The following is a 23,957-nucleotide window of genomic DNA, read 5'->3' on the forward strand; positions in this document are numbered from 1 at the left end:
TCAAAATTGAAGAATTTTTAGGAAGTGATGATCGACGTAAATTTTTAGATTGATTGAGAAAACAAGTTGATCTTGATGATTTTGACGTTTGATTCCCACCTTTCCATCAATCATCTTGGTTGGTTGAGTAGAGCAGACCACGGTAACAATGGAACCTGCACTCATACCGTAACATATTGGTTGATTTCATTACAGCTTTGTGTTCTATTTTCGACACTAATCCTATTTTGATTTCCACTTTTCCTACCTTTTTCCCATCCTTTCGCGCAGACAATTTATAACTAGCGATTAGGGGCTTGTTTTTTGCTATTATATTCTATCGAAGGAAGAAAAGGGGATTTTTGCGTGCCAAAGGCTTTCTTCGGGATTTCAATTTTATTGCTTCCCACCTTTATGTCTCGTGCGTGTGCGTGTGTGTGTGATCGTCAAGATTATTGGAACGTTGAAAGCACAAACGCACATGCACCACGTGGCTCAATTTGGCGAGGTAGATTTAAGGTTTCGTGTAGCTTTTGTTTAACGATGAGGAGTAATTTATGTTTTATTAAAAAGGGAGTCATTTTTTGACAGGTATCCCTTGAAGTCTTGCATCCTTTATTTTCTTTTGAAATGACATTTCTATTTTTTTTGGAAATAAAAATAAAATAAAAAAAATTCCCATCAAGAATCACAAATGAGTGAAGCAGCAATTGTTAGATTGGAGTGAATTTCAGTCTGAGTAAAAATTTAAATATAACATTTTATCAGGGTGGCCACTCAAGTCGGCAAATCGTGAATGTTGGGAAAAAGAATTACGCCAAATCCGCAAAAAAAAATCGGGAAAAAAATCGAAAATTATAAATTAAAATTATAAATGCACTCCATATTTGAAGCTGTTATTAAACTTTGCAGTTTTGCTTCTATTTCGACTGTTTTTTTTTTATTAAAAAAAATATATTTAAATTTTTTTTAGATGGTTAAGATTCACTTTTCAAAGTAAATTTTTCGATTTGCAATCATTCTTTGGCTACGAAATGCCTATTATTAGAAGTTATGAAAAAGTCGAAAAAAAAAATCGGAATTCCGAAAATTGGGTTGGAGTAGCCACCCTGCATTTTACTTATTTTGGAGTAGATTCGATTTTCACGAAAAATTTGCTGTTTTGATTGTGCGTGTATCGTTTTCAATTTCAGTTCAGATTGCAGATTCTGTTTCACCCAACAAATAAACAACTTATTTTTCTGATCTCAATGACACTTTAAATGACCACAAAAGAAATAAAATTGATTTTTAAATCAATTTTGAAAAATTTGGTTTGCAACCTTTTTTGACAGATAGAAACTAATTTTTGCGGAAATATTTAAAAGGGTGATCAGAAATTGTTCTCTGAAGTGCATTTTATGGCTGTATGCTAACATTAACAAATAGCTTTATGACCTAATTGGTAAAACGCTCACGTTAAAAACAACTATCATGAAAGTTGTTTGTTTATACTACGTAATTTTCCCAATTAAATTGTTTTGATCGAAGATTGGAAAGCGACTTAGCAGTCAAAATTGTGCGATGAAATGTTTCAAAAAATACCAGTTTTTTTTTTTAATTTCAAGATCTCGAAAATTTCAATTTTGTTGATTCTTATTGTTATTGAAACATTTCATCCCACAAATTTGACATTTGGGTCAAACTTATAATTTTGGTGGATTGGTTTGAAATGTTTCATCGGTAAGTTTGCTCGTGCCATGTCGGTGAAAAGTTTGGCGAGGATTGACACATTTTCGCCAAACATCAGCCTGAAAAGGGCAGTTAAATTTGTGCGATGAAATGTTTCCTGAAAATCCACCAAAATTGTAAGTTCAAAAATACTACTTTGATCCCCGCTAATCTTTACACAGACTTATCGATGAAAAGTTTCAAAAACCCCCTCAAAAATTATCTATTTAACAATACGGCTTTGACATTTTTGAAACATGACATGAGAAAAAAAACAAAATATGTATTTTGAAACATTTCATCGCACAATTTTGACAGCGTTATTTAATTATCTAACTTGTCAAGCAAAACAATGTCCAGTTGGAAACTTAAACAATCAATCTACCCTGCCAACGCCAGTTGTTTTTCTCATTTGGAACGAGCAGTGTTTGTTTACATTTCGTAAACGGGGAACGACTGTCAAGCTGTCATATTCTATCAAAATTAGGGATGGAATATTTCAAAAAAATACACAAAAGCTCTCAATTTAACAATGGGCTCGTTATTCATGGTTTTCAATGAATGTTTGCTTTTTTATATGTTTAATTTTTTGTCCATTCCTCGTTATTATCATCAGCATGTTTTGACAGCATGTCAGTGTGACGTTTGGCAAAAACAAAACAAAACTTTCCCCGTCATGGCGTATCAAAACTGTCTTATGAAATGTTTCAAAAATGATTGGAATCAATTCAAGGGAAATTTTATTGTAGTGAAATAATCATAACTTTTGTTTTATAAAAAATGTTTAAATCAAACAAAAATAAAATTAAGCACAACTCAACATGCAACTTCACATGGACAAAAAATTACAGTTCATTAGTGTGCGAAAATGTCTGTTTGTATGTAAATTTTGGCTTCTTGCCCGGAAAATCACGGCCGAGACTTAACATTTTCCATCCACCGTCCAAAAGGTGACGCAATTTTCCGCTGACATTCTGCAAAGTCTCAACATTTTTCCCGCTGAGCTCTGAAAATCTTTGACAAAGCTTCCCTCAAACTATTTGCTGAGCTGTGTTTGCTGGACGAGCTCGGGCCGTAAAATCCTTATCGAGAAACGACAATTGAAAGGTGGCGGCTGGAGTCACTTTTCAAAGTGGCTTATTTTTTTAAAGATTTTGTTGTATTGAAGTTAAATTTTTAATTTAAAAAAAAACCTGCAATGTTTTTCACTATTTTCTAGAATTTTGCACTTTCAAAGTCATTTGATGCTTTCTATTATTGCATCTGTCGTGGATGCACTTGAACTTGGGTTGTTAGTTCGACTCCATGTGGAATTATTGCCCGCCGCCCCTTTATTTGTTTGCCAGCCTTTGGAGCGCACTAAACGGGCTAAGTTTTGCTCCCTCTCTCAGGCTAATTGGATCGATTGCAGCCCGCCAGACACCTGGTCTGAAACTTGGCAATCTGTTTAGTGGATGGATATATTTCCAATCAAACTTTGTCGAATTAGCTGCAAGCCATTATGATGAGTAATTATTTGAGTAGAAAGTCTGAAATTGAAATGAAACTGAGACTGAAATTGAGATTAAAATTGAACTGATATCATTAAATTTAATTATTTTCAACCTCTGTTTGAGATTCAGTTTCAGTCTCAGTTCCTGTCTCAGCTTCAGTCGACGTTTCTGTCTCAGATTCTGTCTCAGATTCTGTCTCAGTTTCTGTCCCAGTTTCTTTAGAAGTTTCAGTCGCAGTTGCAGTCTCAATTTTAGTTTCAGTTTCTGTCGCCGTTTCTGTCTCAGTTTTAGTCTCAGATTCTGTCTCAGTTTCTGTTGCAGTTTCTGTCTCAGTTTCAGTCGCAGTTTCAGTCTCAATTTTAGTCTCAGTTTCAGTCTCAGTTTTAGTCTCAGATTCTGTCACGGTTTTGTTGCAGTTTCTGTCTCAGTTTCTATCTCAGTTTCAGTGGCAGTTTCAGTCTCAATTTTAGTCTTAGTTTCAGTCGCAGTTTCTGTCTCAGTTTCAGTCTCAGTGTTAGTCTCAGATTCTGTCTCAGTTTCTGTTTTAGTTGCAGTCTCAGTTTCTGTCTCAGATTCAATCTCAGTTTCAGTCTCAATTTCTATCTTAGTTTTTGTCTCAGTTTCTGTCCCAGTTTCAGTCGCAGTATCAGTCGCAGATTCAGTCCCAATTTCTGTCTCAATTTCAGTCGCAGTTTAAGTCTCAATTCTAGTCTCAGTTTCAGTCGCAGTTTCTGTCTTAGTTTCAGTCTCAGTTTTAGTCTCAGATTCTGGCTCAGTATCTGTCTCAGTTTTAGTCTCCGTTTCAATCGCAGTTTCAGTCTCAATTTTAGTCTCAATTTCAGTTTCAGTTTTAGTCCCAGCTTTTGTCTCAGTTTCTGTCTCAGTTTCAGTCGCAGTTTCAATTTTAGTCTCAGTTTCAGTCGTAGTTTCTGTCTCAGTTTCAGTCTCAGATTCTGTCTCAGTTTCTGTTGCATTTTCTGTCTCAGTCGCAGTTTCAGTCTCAATTTTAGTCTCAATTTCAGTCTCAGTTTTAGTTCCAGATTTTGTCTCAGTTTCTGTCTCAGCTTCTGTCTCAGTCAGTCGCAGTTTCAATTTTAGTCGCAGTTTCAGTCTCAGTTTCTGTCTCAGTCTCTGTCTCAGTTTCTGTCTCAGATTCAGTCTCAGTTTCTGTCTCAGATTCAGTCTCAGTTTTTGTCTCAGATTCTGTCTCAAATTCTGTCTCAGTTTCTGTCCCAGTTTTTTTCGAAGTTCCAGTTGCAGTTTCAGTCTCAATTTTAGTCTCAGATTCTGTCTCAGTTTCGGTTACAGTTTCTGTCTCAGTTGCAGTCGCAGTTTAAGTCTCAATTTTAGTCTCAATTTCAGTCTCAGTTTTAGTCCCAGATTTTGTCTCAGTTTCTGTCTCAGTTTCAGTCGCAGTTTCAGTCTCAGGTTCTGTCTCAGTCTCAGTTTCAGTCTCAGTTTCTGTCGCAGTTTCAGTCGCATTTTCTGTCTTAGTATCTGTCACAGTTTTTGTCTCAGTTTCAGTCTCAGATTCTGTCTCAGTGTTGTCTCAATTTCTGTCTCAGTTTTTGTTTTTGTCTCAGTTTCTGCAGGTATATTTTGTCTTGTGATTTGTTGTTAATTTTTTTTAACATTACTGATTTTAATTTTTCAGTTCAAGGTGTCACCCTGTTCGACCTTTCAACATCGCCGTTGCCTCACAAAAACGGCACATTGGTTGACAGTTTTGGTCCCCGATTTTTTTCCTTTTTTCGTGTCTAAATTTTCTCACTTTGTCACTACTCGCTGGAAAAAAAGACATCTAACACGATGGCCCGTCCCAGCGCAGACACGCAGAAGAATGACATCGATCACACTTTCGACAGAAACCGTTGAAAATGCTCTGAGTTTTTGTTTCGTTTTTTTTTTTGAGTTAATAAAAAAAATCGTTTTTTTTAATTTAGAAGCCAAGGGATAGCTCTTTTGAACACCAACATTTTTTAAATTTCAATTTTAATTTTGCATTTAAAATTTTTGATAAATATTAAAAAAAATTTAAACAAATATCAAAATTGAATGCAAACCTCAATTTATTGCTTCATAATCAACCTATCCCTCAGCATGGCCCGTCCTGCCCCAACTCAGCCATAATCGTTGACAGTTCGTCTTGACACGCTGAAAATTGGGTTGAATTTCAAGCTGGCCCCGCGCGGGCAGTCTTTCGTCACGACTTCAACCTGTGTATTTCACGTCGTCTCACGCGTGTTTATTCCTCTGCAATGAATGAACCTGAGCAAAAGGGGTAGGGAGGGGAGGGGAGAGGAACAACTATTTTTAAACACCCAAAAGTCTATTAGGAAACTACGGCCGAACGAGAGCGGTTGGCAACGGTGCGACTCCATAAACAACCGCGAAATATTGCGAGTAAGGTTTGAAAAGGGCGTAAAGTGGCAAACATTTTGAAATTTGACATTTGGTTTTCAATTTTGTGGTTATGCCCTTTTCAAATGTTGCTTCATTCTAGCTTTATCGAAATAAGTCTTCTCTAGATTATCTCATTAACGTAATATTTTGAAAAACGACTAACTTTTCCTCTACTTTGTCTATTTTCTTCTCTTTTCCCGCCACCAAAAAAAAAAAACGTCTTCGCGCCTTCACGCCCCAAAATGGACACTAAAAATAGTAAATCTACCGTCAGGTGAGTTTCTGCTGTGACGTTTGACGTTCCCACCTTTTTATGTTTGTCTTGGTTTGGACGCAAATTAATTTCAAGAATGTGTGAATATTTTTATCTCTTTTTTTTCATTCTTTTGTCTTTTCAAGTGTCAAGTCCCCCCCTTTATTAAATATTTATTTTCATTATCTCCTTTGCTGCAGTCCCTTATCGCAAAAATCGAAACGAGCTGCGACGACGACACTTTGATAAAAATCTCAATTCCCACCTCTCTCTCTCTAGGCCACGTGGCAGCCCGGAAACGGCGCAAACTGCAGCAGGCCCAGCTCAAGGTGGGGGAACCGCCCTCGGGAACGGGAGCCGGCGGCGGTGCGGACCAGGTCCCCCAAACCAAGAACACCGTTGCGGTGCTGAACGAGCTGAAGCGCAATCTGGTGTACAACCTGGAGTCCCAGTCGGGGCCGGTTCACGCGCCGCTCTTTACCATGTCCGTCGTGGTGAGTATTTGGGAGGGTGTGTGATTTAAGCGGAATTGTTTCGTTTTGATTACAGATTGAGATAACATTTCCAGAGGTTGTTTTTAAAAGGTCCCATAAGCTTTTGTGTCTTTTTGGATCTTTTTGAAATATGATCTCTAGATTTTGACTAGAAGTATAAACGTTATGATCGGCAATGAACAGTGCTCATTGCAATGTAGCCCAGATTTAGCTGCGCAATTTTGCTGAAGACACCAAAGCCCTAGGACGTAACCCCAGAGCGCTATTGATTTTGTCCCACTAGTTTGCCACCTCGCCCCACTGCAGTGCATTGGTCCAGATCCCAAAATTAAGTGGAAAATTTATTTTCCGAAAAATAGTGAAGTTTTGAAGCTTTGGTGTTGCTTTGATGTCTTCAGAATAGTTTTTTTGTTTGGTTGAAAATTAGGGTGGTTCACGAATAAGGTGATTTTCAAAATCTAACTATTCAGAAATATTTTAGGGTTTTTTTCGTCTTCTAGAAAGCCTCCAGTCTCCAACTCCAATCCAATCGACTTTGTCGAAGACACCAAAATTTTATCGCGCAATCTACGACCAAATCTCAGGCTGTAAAAACTCTAAGAGGTATTTTTTTCAGAAAATCCATGTTCCACTTAATATTGCGATCTGGCCAAATGTGCAGTGGTTGAAAACGAAATTTAGCAGGAAAAAAATATTTCCGCTTCAGGAATGAAATTCTACATCTTTTGGTCAAAACGATATTAAGGTGATTTCTAATATTTTCAAAAACTATCTTCCCTCCTAGATGAGTCAGAGGTATTCTTTCTTTGGCAGTATTGTAAGTACTAGCCATTTCGAACAACTTTGCCGAAGACACCAAATCGCTATCTCTTAATCTGTTCGTGCATTTTATATGAATAGCACTAGGGTGGCCCATCAAAAAAGTGTTTTTATTAAGCGTATCTTTTTGCCTTCCTCACCTTACTGAGGAAAGGCTATAAAATCACTCGAAAAATGAACTTCTCAACTAGACCTCCTAGACCCACCTTCATGTATACCTATCGACTCAGAATCAAATTCTGAGCAAATGTCTGTGTGTGTGGTGGGATGTTGATCAAAAAATTGTCACTCGATTATCTCGAGACTGGCTGAACCGATTTTGTCCGTTTTGGCCTCATTCGATCCGTCTTGGGGTCCCATAAGTCGCTATTAAAAATTATGCAGTTTAGTTAAGTACTTCAAAAGTTATGCTAAAAAAACAATTTTGACTAAAGTTCGGAAGATTGTAAAAAGGGTGGTTTTTGTAAGAAAACCTGTCATGTTATACATTTTCAGAAAGGTATTTGAAAGACCTTTCCAACGCGTCCAAGACATTGAAGATCTGACAACCCTATCAAAAGTTATAAGCACTTAAGTGTCATTTATGCACCTTTAAGAGGCCGGATCTCAGATATTTTGATGAAACCGTTGTCCGGATCTCTCATTCGACATATCGTTGGATAGGTAATCAAAAGACCTTTTCAACAAGGATTGGGGATCTGGCTACCCTATCATAAGGTGTAAGCATATAAGTGCCCTGCAATATGAAGACTATCCAATCTAGTGGTATGAATAATGAGTCAAATTGATAAAACACTGAAAAACATCGCCCTTTTGTGTCTATTTTGGATAGCACCCTTTAAATGTGAGGAAGGCACCAACCATCCTAGGGTGGATTAAGTTACGTTTTTGTATAATTTTTGGCAATTTTGGTGGGATTTTTTTAGAGCATAAAAACGAGACTCTTGAAATATGAACGAAGTCACGGTATCATGTTGGTAAAAAGTTACAGAGTTTTTAAGTTTTTAATAAGCCTTTTTGAAATGTTTGTATTATTTCGAGTGGAGACTTCTTCTTTGATATGACTATATCATCTCAAAAGGGTTTTTCTAAACCCAAGTTACAGCGCGATTGAAAAATTGCCATTCTATGTATTTTGTTGTTTTTTGAAAAAAAAACGAAAATATTGTTGGTCAAAATAAAAAAAAAATACAATTAAAAACGACTTCATTCATTTTTGGTAAAGTACACCGTTATCATTATTTGCATTTTTAGGTAAAAAAAAAAATGGAAAAAGGAACATTGCATCGGCAAAACCGGCTCCGTGGCTTAATGGTTACGGCTTCTGCCTCATAAGCAGAAGGTTCAGGGATCAAATCCCGGCCGGTACCTTTGAAATTTGGAATCGGGAATTTGAACTTTGAATATGAACAAAAACGAAAATGAATCAGGTGGGATTCGAACTCACACGTCTGGATTGGTGGTCTGGGACGCTAAGCAGTCGGCCATCAGAAGGTTTACACTCTAGCAGCGAATTGATCCGTAGTGTTGAAACATGTTATCTTCTCATATTAAATACGCGCTGATCCCTGATTTGCCTGAGGGGATTGGAAGTCTAAATATAGATCGAGTTTCCTTCAGATGCTTGCTTCTATGTTTAGGCGGGGCCGAACAATGCCCAGCGACCTCGGAATTGGACCGCAAGGAGCTCTGTCATTCTGAAACGGGTCGTTGGAAGCAGCGCGAGGGCTATCACCACCTAATAATACCCGGGACTGAGATAAGTTGTATCAACATTCGGCATATACAAAGCCTGATACAAACTATACTTTCCCATAATATCGCTACCGGTTAGCGGGTAATGCAAAATGGCAATTTCTAACATAGGAAATGCATGGAAAGTGCTATCCAAATAAAAGAAATACAAAGAAAAGAATGCATTTTATAACAAATCCCTTTCGAATCAACTTAAAAAAAAATTTAGGTAAATGATGGGAAAATGATTCTAATGACTATACGAAAATTATAGGTCATATATGACTCTTCAGCCCTGTAAAGGTTAAAGAAGAAATGTTTAGCGTTCAGATGCACCGCGGAGCATTTTTTTGTTTTTACCCCCTAGAAAAGATGCAAACATTATTGAAAACTTTAAAAACGCTGTAACTTTTTACCAAAATGATCCAGCGACTTCGTTCATGTATGAAAAGACGTGTTTTTTATGCTCTAAATATGTCCCGAAGACACCAAAATTGCCAAAAATAATACACAAAAGATATGCAATAAAAACACTTTTTTGATGGGCCACCCTAGTGCTTTTCATATAATATGCTAGAGGATGAACAGATTAAGAGATAGAGATTTGGTCTCTTCGGAAAGTTGTTTGAAATCTATGTTCGCTCGAAAATGCATTCCTGAACCGGAAATATTTTTTAACTGCTAAATTTGCGTTTTCGACCACTGTGCAATGGTGGTGGTGCCAAAAACGGATCGATTCGGAACTAAATTATGAAAAAAAGGTTTTGAGTGTATTTGATGTACCGAAACTCCGTGTCGCATAATATCAACAACAGTCCAGGCTCAATTATCCGAGGCCTCAAAATTAAAAAAAAATAAAAATTCAAATTACAGGCCATGTTGTTATTATTTGAACGAAAAAAAGTTTTTTAAAATGCATTTTTAACCTGCTAAATCAATTTGCAACTATTAGTTTTCAAAATATCCAACCTTTGAAGATATTTTTTTTTCGCCGCAAAAAAAAACCTTTTTTGCGGTGCTGTACATTGGGATTCTATAAAAATTGATAATATTTTTGATCGATCTCAGACATGCTTAAAAATGATTTAAAACGCGGTAAAATGCATTTAAAATTGTTTTCTGTTCATGAAAAATATAGACATAAACTTCGAAAAATATTTGCTCACGAATAAACTTCAACTTGTAAATTTTTTATCTAATGAATTTGTGCATAAAATTTACAAATTTTTACAATTTACAAATTTTAGAATATTTTCTGGATTAATTTTTATTCATGAACTTGTGCATGAAATTCACGAATTTAAGAATATTTTCTGGATTGATTTTTGGAGCCACGATTTCAATAATAAAATCCATGAAATCGTAAATTGTTATTCATGAAATTAAACATGAATATCATGAGTTCTAGAATATATTTAGTAGAATTTTTTGAAGCTGTAAATAAAATTCACAATTTTCCGAATTTTGTTTTGAATTTTAACATTAAATTCATGAATTCCAGAATATGTTTTTTTTAAGTAAATTTTGAAGTCGTAAATCAAATTGTTGATTATTATTATTCGTAAAACTCAAAAATTCTAGAGTATTTGATTGGGTTCATTTTTTCAAATACACGATTACATTAATATAATATAAAAAATCGAATATTTTTGTTATGGATTTGTACAAAAAAAAATCATGAATACCGGCATTTTTTTTTTTTTTGATAATTTCTGAAGCCGTAAATAAAATTTATGATTTGATGATGATGTACAAAATTTATGAAAACATGAAAAATTAACAAATTTACTTTTACGGCGAAATGTATTCCATGTATAAATTGTTAAAATCATAATTTTTCATGACCACATGAAGTTTAGTCATGGTTTCGTGATAATCATTCATGAAATCATGAATCATCAGTGATATTCCTGATGTCATGAATGAAAATTCATTTTTGCTCGTATTTTTTTTTAAATATGAATAAGTCCGTTGCAAATATTTTTGAATTTTATATCCCTCGACCCTGGTCGGAATTGAGGGAGAAGCAAAAAAAATTAAAATTGAAATAACAAGCCATGGTCTGAACATTTGAATGAAAAAAGTGTTTCAAAGTGCATTTTACACCTGCCCAGTTGTTTTGCAATCATTAGTTTTCAAAATATCCAAGTAAATATTTAAGAGCTTTTTTGCCGAAAATAAAACATTCTGCAGTGCTGTACAATTGATCCCAGACTAGAGCGTCCGATTTCCCGTCCCAGGAAAAAAAATCCCGGGAATTCCCGGGATTTCCCGGAAAAAAATATTTCCCGTTTCCCGGGAAGTTTGTAAATTTCCCGGGAATTACCGAAATTCAAGCGGAAGTATACGTTTTCCTAACTTCTTGGCACATTTTTTTTAATTTACAAAAAAAAATTAAAACACTGAATTTGATTTGATTTAATTTAATTTCATGTTCATATAACTTATCGGTTCGTTTGAAAATTTCACGTCAAGGTATATTACAGATAATATTAGTTTCTGAAGCTTTTACAACTGGGATCTTGTTTATTCGTAAAGCAACTAAAATTACGATATGTTGGTATGAAAATTAACTATTATAATTCTGGTTAGTTTTTTAAACGAAAATTGTTGTTATATCATCTGAAAATATGGTACCTCTTTTTGCCAAGATCAAAATTAAGTTTTTTTTTTCACGATTATGTTTACCATGGCCAAATTGGATGAAAATTAAAAAACTAAATATCACAAAAATTGACAAAAACTTTGAAAAATATTTGCCCCGCCCTAAATCACAACATTTCTCTCCATATGGTTCAAAAGTGGCGGTTTTTTGTCCCTTAAAATTTACAAAAAAAAAATCAAAAATTAAAAATGGCCGAATTCAGCCGATTTCGTAGATAATTGCTCTTTGTCGTACAAAATTCTATATTTTTTTTTTCTTTATAATTAAAATAAAGTGGAAATCACCCCGAATTCAAACAATGATAGTATTTCTTTCAAAAGCTATCAATAACCACGGGTTAAAGCCATTTGCATTTAACCTACAATTTCCCCTTTCATCGCGCAAAGACACACTCTTTCCCAATCAAACAACAGCGCCCCGCACCTTTTCACTAATGAAGCAGTTTATGACAGAGCAAAACTAGAATCAAGGGAGGGCCTGAGGATATTCTCAATTTTCCGAAACTGTTTAATTACTGCCTACGATCGGGAATCAATATTTACTACAGCACAACTTCGCTAGTTTGACAATTGATAGTTTAAGGTGGTATTCCACTGCGGGAAGCTTTGTCAGCGATCCTGTCAAAACACAGTTTGTGACATTTCCGGAATTCTGACGCCACAAGTGACAGCTCGGGACTTGTTGGCTTGATATTTTCAAACCAACGAGGCTTCAGTGTACCTTCACCGCCATCTGCGCTCCGTAATGATGATTATGATGACGTTCTTGTTCAGTTCAATGTTTGTTGGCTTGTTGGAGGTGGAAAGAATTTTTGACGATGTCTGCCTACTGTGTGTGTGGGAAATCGTTAATGGGCTGGTAATGCACACTTGGACGACCGGCAAAATATGACCGGGTGATGTCATTTGATGAAAATTAGGGGTTAAAGATAGTTTCAGTGACAGCACAGCACTAATTTCGGGTTGTTTTTATTGGCGATAGATTGGGTCTTCAAAACTGGTCGTTTGACTAACGAGAGTCGATCAATGTTGATGGCTGCGCTGTCAAATGCGGTGGCTCTGCCTCATCGACCTTTTGCAATTGACGTATGCAAAGCGACTTAACCTCACTTTTTGGCACCCAGCAAACGTCAAATGTATGATTTGATGCTTGCTGAGGGTGATCGTAAACAAACGTTGATTCTTTTCTCTCTTTGCCCGCAGGTTGACAGCCAGAAGTTCATCGGCCACGGTCGGAGCAAAAAGTTGGCCCGGATCGAGGCCGCTGCCGCGGCTCTCCGGAGCTTCATCCAGTTCAAGGATGGCGCCACGTTGACGCCGATCAAGCCGCTCCAGAACGTGGACTTTACCAGCGACGATCCGATGATCGAGAACAGCATCTTCCCGCTGTCGGACCCGGTGGCGGTGCTGCCGGAGCAGATCGAGACGGTGACGCCGGAGAAGAAGTCGGCGGAGCGGAAGTCCAGCTCGGAGAAGGGGTCCAAAGAGCAGAACGGGCCTAGCCACAACAACAACAATAATAACAATAACAACAACAACAATACCAACAACAACAACAACAACCACTCAACAAACAACAGTAATTCCCCTTGTCAGCCCAATCCACATTCGAATTTCAGCCATCATAACAATACTACCACTAGTTACTATCACCAAAACGCTAGCCATAACAATACTACTAGTTTAAACAGCAACTGCAATAGCCACAACACTACTTCCGGTTATTCCCCGTCCCATCCTCCTGGGTCCTTTTACAAGGGCCCTTCACAGTCCCATCACGGTCACAATCCCAACCTCAATCAGTCACAAAATCACTACACGAGTTACAATCAGCAACAACAACAACAATACGTACCAAAACAATATCACCATCAACAACAACAACAACAACAACACCACAATCATAGTCAGGTGGTGCCACATCCGCAACCGTTGTTAGCGCAGCCAATGCATCACCACCACCACCACAAGAACAATAGCTACAACAGTAACAACAACAACAACAACCACATCGGCAAAAATGGTGGTGGCACTGTGAAAGCCTACGCCGCGGCCAACTCCAACTCCTTCTCCACCACCACCATCACCAATATTAACAATAGTAATGACATTTTCTTTACTACTACTAATACTACTAACCCTCCCGCCAACCTCTATTGCTACCATAACAAGCCCGTGCCCTCGAGCCCGCTCAGTTCGTACAATAATAATAATTCCAACCCCTTTAATGCTCTGTCGTCACGAACGCGCAAACCACCACTGCTACCAATACCATCAAACCACCTTCCACAACAACAACAACAACCACCACCAATACAATCACGTCCTGTTGTACTAGCTACCACAACAGCAGCAACAACCAATAGGAACAACAACAACAACAACTACAGCTGCAACCAGAACAACAACCACCAACAGAACAATCGCAGCAATCCGTCGTCGTCGTCGTCGGTGACGGCAGTGGTGGCAGCGGCGCCCCAAACGTCAAATGTCACGCTAAGCCCCTCCCCCTCTTCCGCGGTCCCGATACAGCCGCCGCTGCTGCAATCGCAGCAGGCCGCGGCAGCCGCCCCGAACGCGCAAAACGGGCACCGGCAAGTGGTTGAAAAAATTCAGCAAAGTTTAGATCTATTTAAAAATTCCAATGAAAAGAATGTAGCATGGAAGAAGCGATTAGAAAGCAAGTATATTTTGTTTTTCTCACTCCTCTCTCTCTCTGTCTGTCTTACCTATCTGTGCCTTTATCTGTCCTGTCATCTGTCGTGTTTCTCGCTCTATCTGTGTCCTTCTCGCTCATTTATTTTACGTTTCTGTTCTGTGTACTCTTCCGTCGAGCGCGCGCGCTCTCTCTCTTCGAGAGAGCTGCCCCGAAAACACTCTCTCTCAAACACATACACATACGAGCAAACACAGTGTTTTACTCTCTCTGTTCCTGTTTGTCTGTCCTGTCTCGCTCTCTCGCAGTAGTGACACGATGTTAGCTCATGACGTCATCAAATTGGCATTTTTTTTTCGGCGAAATTGGAAGTCTCTCAAAAAAATCGAAGCGAAAATGATTTGTATGTATGTGTTATAGCGATCCCCCGCCACCACCCCCTTCTTGTGCGTAGCCTATTGTTTTGTTTTTTTTTGCGTTCGTTTTTGTAACATTTTTGTTTTTGTTTTATTCAACTGCCCCCAGCCCCCCATCGTTGTCGTCGTCGTCATCACACATACACGTGCATAAGATCGTTGTTGTCATTATACCTTTTGGTTGATTTTTTTTATTTTGTTGAGATTGTGTTGAGAATGTGTTGAGCAAGTTCACTCTCACTTGTTGTGCAACTCTCTGTCTTTGTTTAAAAACTGCGTTTTTTGTATTTTTTAAAATAAATTTTGATAAAAATAATATTGAGGAAAAATGTCAAATAGAAAAATATTTTTTTGTTTTTATCAAAAATATAACCACATATTTGTCACTAGTTATTACGTGGAGAATACCTTGATTTTGAATACTCTCAATTGAATAAAAAACATGGAAACATAAGGAAATGCCTAAATAAATTATTTTTTGCCGATAATTTTGTTAGGACATCGCTACGATAACGATAATCTTATCGTCATTTATCCACGATAATCATCGGCGATAATTTACGAAAATACATGACAAACGTGCCTATTAAATAAAAGTTCTGTTTTCAGATCACAGTGTTTTTTTTTTTCAAAATAATCAAAATATTCTCAAAATCCATTATTTAAACTAAAAAATAAAAAAAAAATTTGAGAATAAATCTGAATAATCAGTATTAAAAGAATTTCAAAAATATTACTTGGGAAACATTAAAATACATATTTCAAAAATTTATATTTTAAAAATTTATATTTTAAGAATTTATATTTTAAAAATTTATATTTTAAAAATTTATATTTTTATTATTTATATTTTAAAAATTTATATTTTAAAAATTTATATTTTAAAAATTTATATTTCAAAAATTTATATTTCAAAAATTTATATTTTAAAAATTTATATTTTAAAAATTTATATTTTTAAAATTTATATTTCAAAAATTTATATTTTAAAAATTTATATTCAGAAAAAATACATTTCAAAAATTTATATTTTAAATATTTATATTTGAAAAAAAATATTTCAAAAATTTATATTAAAAAAAAATATTTCAAAAATTTATTTTTAAAAATTTTTAATTTTAAAGGTAAAACTTAGAAATTTATATTTAAAAAAATATTTAAAAAAATATTTCAAAAATTTATATGATTAATAATTATATTTTTATAATCAATATTTAGAAAAAAATTATTTTAAAAATTTATATTTTTAAAAAATATACTTTGATATTTTGTTTTAATTTATATTTAAAAAAATTATATTTAAAAAAAATATATTTTGAAAATTTATATTTGAAAAATTAATATTTGAAAAAGTTATATTTGAAAAATTTATGTTTTAAAAATTTATATTATAAAAATTGATTTTATAAAAATTTATATTATAAAAAATTATATTAGAAAAATTTATATTTTAAAAATTTATATTTTTATTATTTATATTTAAAAAAATTATATTTAAAAAAAAATATTTTAAAAATTTATTTTTTTAATTTTTTTTTATTGGGGGGGCCCCCGACTTTGATCGAGGGGCATAAACTTCAAAAAATATTTGCAACGGCCTAATTTTTATTTAAAAAATGTTTATTTAAAAAAATATTTTAGAAAAATATATTAAAAAAATATATTAAAAAAAATATTTTAAAAATCTCAGCAAAATCTGGGGTTATGTTAAAAAAAAGAAATTTGAGGGTTAGACATTTTAGGAAATACTACAAAATTATTACAATTTCTTTTAATTTCGTTTAAAAAAAATTGCAAAACACTTATTTAATTTTTTTGTGAAATAAAAAAACCTATGGTCTTTCATATGTTTATCGGACCTTTTTTAAAAAAAACCTACAAATAATCAGTTTTTAAAATTCATAAATTTAAGTCTTACAAAAATTTAAATATTTCACAAAACAGAGATCGAGATTTTTTTTAATATTTTCATTTACTCAAAATACCTTATTAATGAAAATGAAAAACACTATTTTATTTCATTCCTACACTATTTTATTTCATTCCTTCTGAAAATGTAAGTGTTAGCATTGAAAAAATATATTTTGTCAAAATACTTGTATCTCACAATACAGTTAAATGTTAGATAACTCAGCATTTTTTGGTTTTTTTTTTAAGAAAAAGGAATGTAATTTGAGCATTTGTATTTTTTTTAAATCGACAAATTTAGTCTTTTTGTAAAAAAAAACTCCCTGATAACTTCATAAAATTAAAATTTAATAATTAATAAAAATTGTTACCTTTTTGTCAAAACTTTAGCACATATTTGAAAACAACAACAATTTACAATTTTTGCATTTTCATTAAAATCATAAAGTATTTTTGATAAATACTTTTTTTAAAAACCCGAATCAAAAATAATATTTTGTAAAAAAATCAAGGGTCCTGATTGCTCAAAATCAACCACTCCATTCGCGAGCACAAATAGCAGGCGACGCGATACTGCCCTGATAAATTCCTACCGTTTGTCACTCTATCACCATTCGCTCCCGAACACTCTCTTTTCTACTCTTCTCTCTCTCTGATCGGCTCAGTCTCCGAACGGTTCAGACAGGCCGATCGTCTCCGATCACTCTGAACTGAAAACATTTTTTCTCTGATGCGCTGCGTTATACTCATTGATTTGGGTTGCCTAAAATCAATGTTATCAATTAAATTGTGCATTTATTTTGATTTCATAACATTATAGACACCATTCAAAGAAACTTCCACCAAGAAAAAATCAAATTGATGGCAAACTGAGGGCGTGAAGACAAAAAGACTGCCGCGCTGGCATTTTGTGAGAGCTGAGCATGGTAGTGTGTGAGTGTCGTCGAGCGACGGAGTAGGCAAATATTTTCACGATGCATTTGTTCGCTGAGTGAACAGTTCGGGCCACTCGCTGGCTGCTTGCGAGACTCATTCGCTCATGAATGCTAGCGGGTTGGAATAGGCGACGAATGGATAGGCGATGAGTGAGTGGTTTCTGTTCATTGAACCGAAAATCAGGACCCTTGAAAAAAATTCTATATTCTACATTGAAAAAAATACGCAGTGTTTTGAAATACTTTCATTCAAGTCCTCAGAATATTTGAGTATATTGCAAAACAGCATTGTTATTATGCCTTAAAAAAAATAAAAAAAATATTTTTAAAATAGGCATTTTGTTAAAAAATTGGTCTCTTTCTGCCAGATTTTTTTTTTATTTTTTTTTATTTTGAATCTATTATAGACTGTGTATACACATAAACTCTAGTCTACTCTTTTCAGTATTTTTTGATAGAAAAATCACTTTACCTCAAATTATTTATTAAAATTAGCATTGAAATATAGTTTTCTGTGAACATTGTGAACACCTTAAAAAAAAACAATACTTTTCGAAATCCCAGCAAATTTGAATTCCTGTGACAAAAAAAAAATTAAGTATTCGCTATTTGATTTTTGAACATTAGCAAATTTTGAAATTTCGCGAGAAAAATTATATTTTGTGAAAAAGTCTGTAAATTATGCTTAAGGCCGCTGCAAATATTTTTCAAAGTTTATATCGCCAGGTTTGACAGGTTTTAAGCTTTAAATAGGTTAGTTTTCACAGGATCTTCGTAAATTATCGCTGAATGAATAAAGATGTGTCGTTGACGATTACGATAAATTCATCGTTAATCGTTAACACAATATTATTTTCAAACCAATACTTCTTTACCTTGTCGTTACCCTTAAACCAGCTCATAATATAAAGCAAATTTCCTCTCATAACTTAAAATAATATAATCACAGATAAAGCATATAACTTCATACATATAATAGAATAGATTCATTTCATTTTTTTTTAAATGAAAGTTTATTTTTTATTTTGTTTTTTGAAGAAAAAAAAAAAAAGATTTCTTTTTACCCCGAAAACACGCAACAGATTTTCATTGATTTTTTCAAATATATTTAAACTGTATGAAGGTCGAAAAATCACTGCGGGCTAAAGTTTGCGCGACTAATGAATCTGTACATAAAAAAAAGCAAAACAATTCCAGGAAAATACGGAAATTTTTGCGCGAATTAAACTTACTTCAATTTTTATTAGTGTACATATTACAAGTAGCACGCGCAAGCGCCTCCTTTCTCGTTGTACTAGAGTTAGCGTTTAGTTGTGTATTTTTTTCTGTACTAAAGATTATTTATCAATGTGTACATATACAACTTTAGCGGAAACAATAGAAGTTACCATTACTCTCTCACACTCACACACACACAGCGATACACACCCAGCTACACTGACACACACATTTTCCCCCGAAACTCCAAACGCTTTGAAACCCTCTCATGCTTTATCGGTAACTCTATATTTTTTTAGACCAGTCCGGTAGGGACGCCCTCATTTTGGCATTACGAAACCAAAACAAAAATCGAACTCCACCAGCAAAAAACAAAGCAAACCTTGATAAGTGTTTTGACGGTGATTCTCAGTGAGGATCAAACTTGTGTTTACGTTATGATTTCTTTTTTTGAAGTTGTACTAAAACTGTACTAAACTTTCGATGTGCGTGTGTTACACCTCAATTTCGACACGTGTTTGTGTGCGTTACCTTTCTACCCCTTCTCTCTCTCTTTCAAGCCTGAACGTTTGATGTGTTGTTTTGTTCACAAATAATGCAACTTTCAGATGATTGCTACATTTTTTCTAATCAAACAACAATTCCCTGTTTCTTTTCCCCTTTCCATGAGTTGACAAAAACAAATCAAACTCTTGAGTCGAGTATTCTCGGATTAAGCGTAACGTATTTCATGAACCTCCCCTCGAACGATGCATCGAAACTTCAAAATTTATAACCCTCGATTAACCACCCTTTTCTTGTTCTAAATCACCTGTTCTAAAACTGTCCCACCGTCTTTGGTTCTAATGTCAACCAACCAAAAATTGCCACAAACAAGAGAATCAACAATTGTTTTCTTTTTCGGTTTGACAATCTTTCCTAATTTGTTCTAAAACAAACCCGTCGTATGTGTTTTTGTTCTAAAACCAAACTTTCTGTTCGAAAAATAAAACGCAAATCTTCCTATCAGTTTTTAATCCATCTTTTCTCGATCGTTCCCACAAAACCCAAAAAAAAAAAACAAAAAACACGGCGCGCAGAGCTGAAGGCATCCGCGGTGAACGCGTCCCGGAACGTGGCCCCGGGCCAACCCCCGAAGCCGCAGCCCGAGAAGGGCCCCGTCATGCTGCTGCACGAGCTCTTCACCGACGCCCACTTTGAGTGCGTCTCGACGGACGGCCTGCAGCACTCCAAGTTCACCGTGGTCGTGTCCGTGGACACGCAGCGCTTCGAGGGCACCGGCCCGTCCAAGAAGATGGCCAAGAACGCGGCGGCCAAGGCGGCCCTCGCCTCGCTCTGCAACATCTCGTTCAGCCCGCTGCAGCAGGCCAAGTTCGGCGTGATGAACTCGTCCGGAATCGGCGGTGGTGGCGGTGGCGGAGGCGTCGGTCCCGGCGGAACCGGTGGCCTCAACGCCGGTGGGCTCAACCCGGTCGCGATGATGGGTGGGTTCGGGTCGAACGGGGACCTCGGACAGTGCTGTGACCACCAGGGCAAGAACGTGGAGCTGCCGCAGACGTTTGCCGATTCGGTTGGAAAGTGAGTGTGTCCTGCCCCTTGGGAAGGCAAGATGTGCGTGACGCTAATGATTGTTGTTTTCCTTTTTTAGGTTGGTCATCGAGAAGTTCAACGAGGTGATGAAGGGCAACGATGTGTACTCGCGGCGGAAGGTGCTGGCCGGCATCGTGATGACGCAGGGCTATGACGTCAAGTCGGCGAAGGTAATTTTGGCGAAATTGGTGGCAATTTTAGGGATTTTTTTTTTCGCATTATCTGATTGAGGGAAACAGGAGCAAAACAGAGAGCAAGGTTGGAAACTCAAGGGAAGAGAGTGGCTTTCTTGCTCACGGTCTTGCGTCGAAAATTCAATTTTTGTTGAAACTTCGATGGTTTGACATGGATTATTCGTGGTAAATTTTTAATTTACACGGAGCTAAAACAATTTTTTTTGTATATTCGACGCGGGGTATTGTTTTCGAGACATTTGAAAAATCAATATTTATTCATAAATCCGGTAAACTTTTGGGGTAATTTGGATGCTAAATGCGAATTACTATGATTGGATATCAATTTTCTATGATTGATTTTTTTTTTTGTTGGTTCCTCGCGTATTTCCAAAGAAGCCATTTTACATCATCAGTTTGTCCATATCATTTCCCGGCAAAATTTGGCTACCAACTGATGTCAAACGAACGGGGTCACTTTTTAGTTTGACACCCCTTTTACACGGAGTTCACACACACTACAAAACGTTTGCTTTGATAAAAGTAAAAAGTAACAATTCATCACTTTTCAGTTCGACTTTGACCAACCAACGGGATACAAACTAAAAAAGTGTCAAACGAAAATGTGACCAACCACCGGGGGTTAAGTGTATTCATACATAAAATGGTATGTAAAATGTTGTATGAATACACTTAACCCCCGGTAGTTGGCAACTACTTCTCGCGGGCACCAGACGTGTTGCTCTGCTGTGCTTTCGCTATTGTTTGCAAATACAATCGTCGCGTGGTGCAGACTCAGCAAAATGAGTGCTGACCAAAAACACAAGCTCGTTGTGGACTTCAGCGTCCTCCCGGAACGTCCGAAACTGGATGTCGTGCAGCGGTTTGTGCAGAAAGGGCTGGGGATAGCTCCCTCCGACCTGCGCAGCATCCAGCTGCATAACATCCGCCATTGCGTGCTAATCGAGATGGCGGACCCAGCTGCCGCTATCAAGATTGCAGATGATTACCACCTCAAGTACGCGTTCAAGAACAACCCGACCATCAAGATCCCGGTTTACATCGACGACAACACCGTAGATGTCCGGGTTCACGATCTCCCGCTGGACCTGCCAAATGCCAAAATCATCGATGCCATGCGTGAGTACGGAGAAGTGCTGACCATCAGGGACGAGGTTTGGAGGAACTTCTTCGCCGGTGTGCCTAATGGTGTGCGGGTGGTGAAGATGAAGCTATCCAAACCCGTCCCCTCATTCATCACCGTGTGCGAGCTGAGTAGCCTAGCCACATATACTGGTCAAACGGCCACGTGTCGACGCTGCGGGGAGAATCGACACGTGTCTAAGAGCTGTGCCGAAGCAGCGAAGAAAAATCGCCTCAACAAGCCCCAACAACAATCAAACAAAACAAACCCGCCCGTTCCGATTGCTTTGCAGCCAGCACAACCAGCAGTAGTTGAATCTCAAGCCGTCGTGCCCCACACAGAGGACAATGGCAAGGACGGATTCACTACTGTTGGGAAGAAAGGCAAAGCAAAAAGACTTTTATCGCAAGAAGAAGCATCAGCAGAAAAAAGAAGCTGCGTCGATGAGGAGAACAACACACCGATTTCTGGTAACGAACAATGCAACGACCCTGGACAACGAGAGACTCAACCGAAAATAATCACGCCGAAGAGAAGACAGTGGAAGCCTGCAGTTTGACGTGGGACTGCGCCAGTCGCATTTATTTTAAATAAATATAATTGAATTGTAAAAAAAAAAGAAAAAGGTAAAACTTGGCCAAACTATGGTAACAGAGGCCAGATAGTTAAATAAACAAAAAAAAAAAAAAAATAAAATGGTATGTGAAACTTCAAAAGTTTGTTTCTTTTGAAAGAACTTTTGGATCGTTCGGTGTCTTCGGCAAAGTTGTAGGTATGAACGAGGACTACTCTGGAATAAAAATGATCCAACGAATATTTTTCTTCAGATTTTAAAACCAATTTTCTCACGAAAAACGCAATTTTTGTTTTGTTTTTTTACATGTTACAAGATTCCAGAACAGGCAAAAATAATTTACCAAAACTGGGAATAAATATAAAAATTATGAAAAAAGACTTTTAAAAACATTTGCAAAAGCTTAATAAACCTCTAAACAATATGCAGTTTTTCATTTTTTCAAATAGTTTAGTGCCCATGTTTGCATATTTTTGAAAAACAATATTTTCAAAAAGCTGGGAAAATTCCCTACATTTTGAACTTTTGTTGCTGAGATGATATAGCCACGAAAAAATCTTGAAAAGTAACGAGCCTGGAAGGGAGGGGGGGGGATGGATTTTTGTAAATTTTCTGCTCTATTCAATTAAAAATGTCACAATCTGCTTAAAACTATCTAAAGTAAGCCTTTTACAATAATTTTCCTTAATTTTAAAATTTATTGAAAAGAGCAGAAAACTTCACATTGTTTTGCATTGCAAATCGGACCATTAGTTGCTGAGATATCGACATTAGAAAATGGTGGGTTGTTTGGGTAAGACTTAGAAAACATCAATTTAAAATCTTTGCATGGCAATATCTCAGCAACCAAGAGTCGTATCAACAAAGTTCAAAAAAGTAAAATATAGAGATTTTTTACAGCTTTTCAAAATTTTGTTTTTTTTTTCAAAAGTGGGCAAACATGGGCACTAATTAAAAAAAATTAATAACTGCGACTATTTTCAAAAAAGTCACCTAAAAATGGCTATAACTTGAAAACGGTACACTTTATCAAAATTTCACCAAAGTACTTTTTGATTGCAAATTCGATTTTACATCGCAAAATGAAGTGGAAAAATTATTGCGACTAATATTTAGATTTTTTTTACATTATCAGTATTGATTAAAAAATTTGCAACATAATTTTTTGCCTGTTTTGGAAATTTCTAAAAAGTTGACATTTGATGTCTTCTAAAACATACATACAAAAAAATCAAAAATAGTGTTTTTTTAATCAGGTTTTTGTGACAAAAAGTGAAAATCATCGAAAAAGATTTACCTTGTATCATATTTTTTAAGTGTCTCTTTATTCATACCTAAACTTTGCTGAAGACACCAAATCGATCAAAAAAATCCTTCAAAGGATACAGATTTTTGAATTTTCATACATATATAATTTTTGTATGGAGCAGGGGCAATATAGAAAAAGTAAAGAAAAAACACAGAGTTGACCCCAAAAAAAATCATTTTTTTAAATATTGGCAAAGTCACATAAAACAAGTTAAGGGGGCTACATACATGTTGAAAATAACAAAATTTCATGTTACAGAAAATATATTCAATCCCCTAAAAAGATTATTTTCAAAAACTCCTTGAAGTTTCATGTAAATACTGCTTGATTAAACTGCGTTAGAGACGATTTAAGCTCAAAAATTTGCCAAGCGCAAAGCGACCTGTCAAATTTTCTGAGCGTTTTACTTAGGGACCTACATAGGGAAATGAAATGTTCTGGGAGAAATTTCAAAGACCCAAAGTCATTCAAATTTAAGGTTGAAA

At 35.9% G+C, this 23,957-nt stretch overlaps 1 protein-coding gene across 5 annotated transcripts in view; it reads left to right on the forward strand.

Annotated features, from left to right (window-relative positions):
* LOC120416935 (double-stranded RNA-specific editase Adar) overlaps positions 1 to 23,957 on the forward strand; it is a 110,122-nt gene that overhangs the window by 68,457 nt on the left and 17,708 nt on the right. For 2 of the 5 annotated variants that reach the window (XM_039578849.2, XM_052706617.1), the window contains exons 3-8: positions 5,845 to 5,859; positions 6,118 to 6,332; positions 12,753 to 13,650; positions 13,888 to 14,229; positions 19,762 to 20,260; positions 20,331 to 20,442. In XM_039578849.2, the coding sequence (XP_039434783.1) occupies positions 5,845 to 5,859; positions 6,118 to 6,332; positions 12,753 to 13,650; positions 13,888 to 14,229; positions 19,762 to 20,260; positions 20,331 to 20,442 (2,081 nt within the window). The remainder of the gene's footprint in view (positions 1 to 5,844; positions 5,860 to 6,117; positions 6,333 to 12,752; positions 13,651 to 13,887; positions 14,230 to 19,761; positions 20,261 to 20,330; positions 20,443 to 23,957) is intronic. The other 3 variants (XM_039578851.2, XM_039578850.2, XM_039578853.2) reach the window with 3 other exon arrangements.

This window comes from Culex pipiens, chromosome 1, assembly GCF_016801865.2.
Source record: "Culex pipiens pallens isolate TS chromosome 1, TS_CPP_V2, whole genome shotgun sequence".
NCBI classification, from domain to species: Eukaryota; Metazoa; Arthropoda; class Insecta; order Diptera; family Culicidae; genus Culex; species Culex pipiens.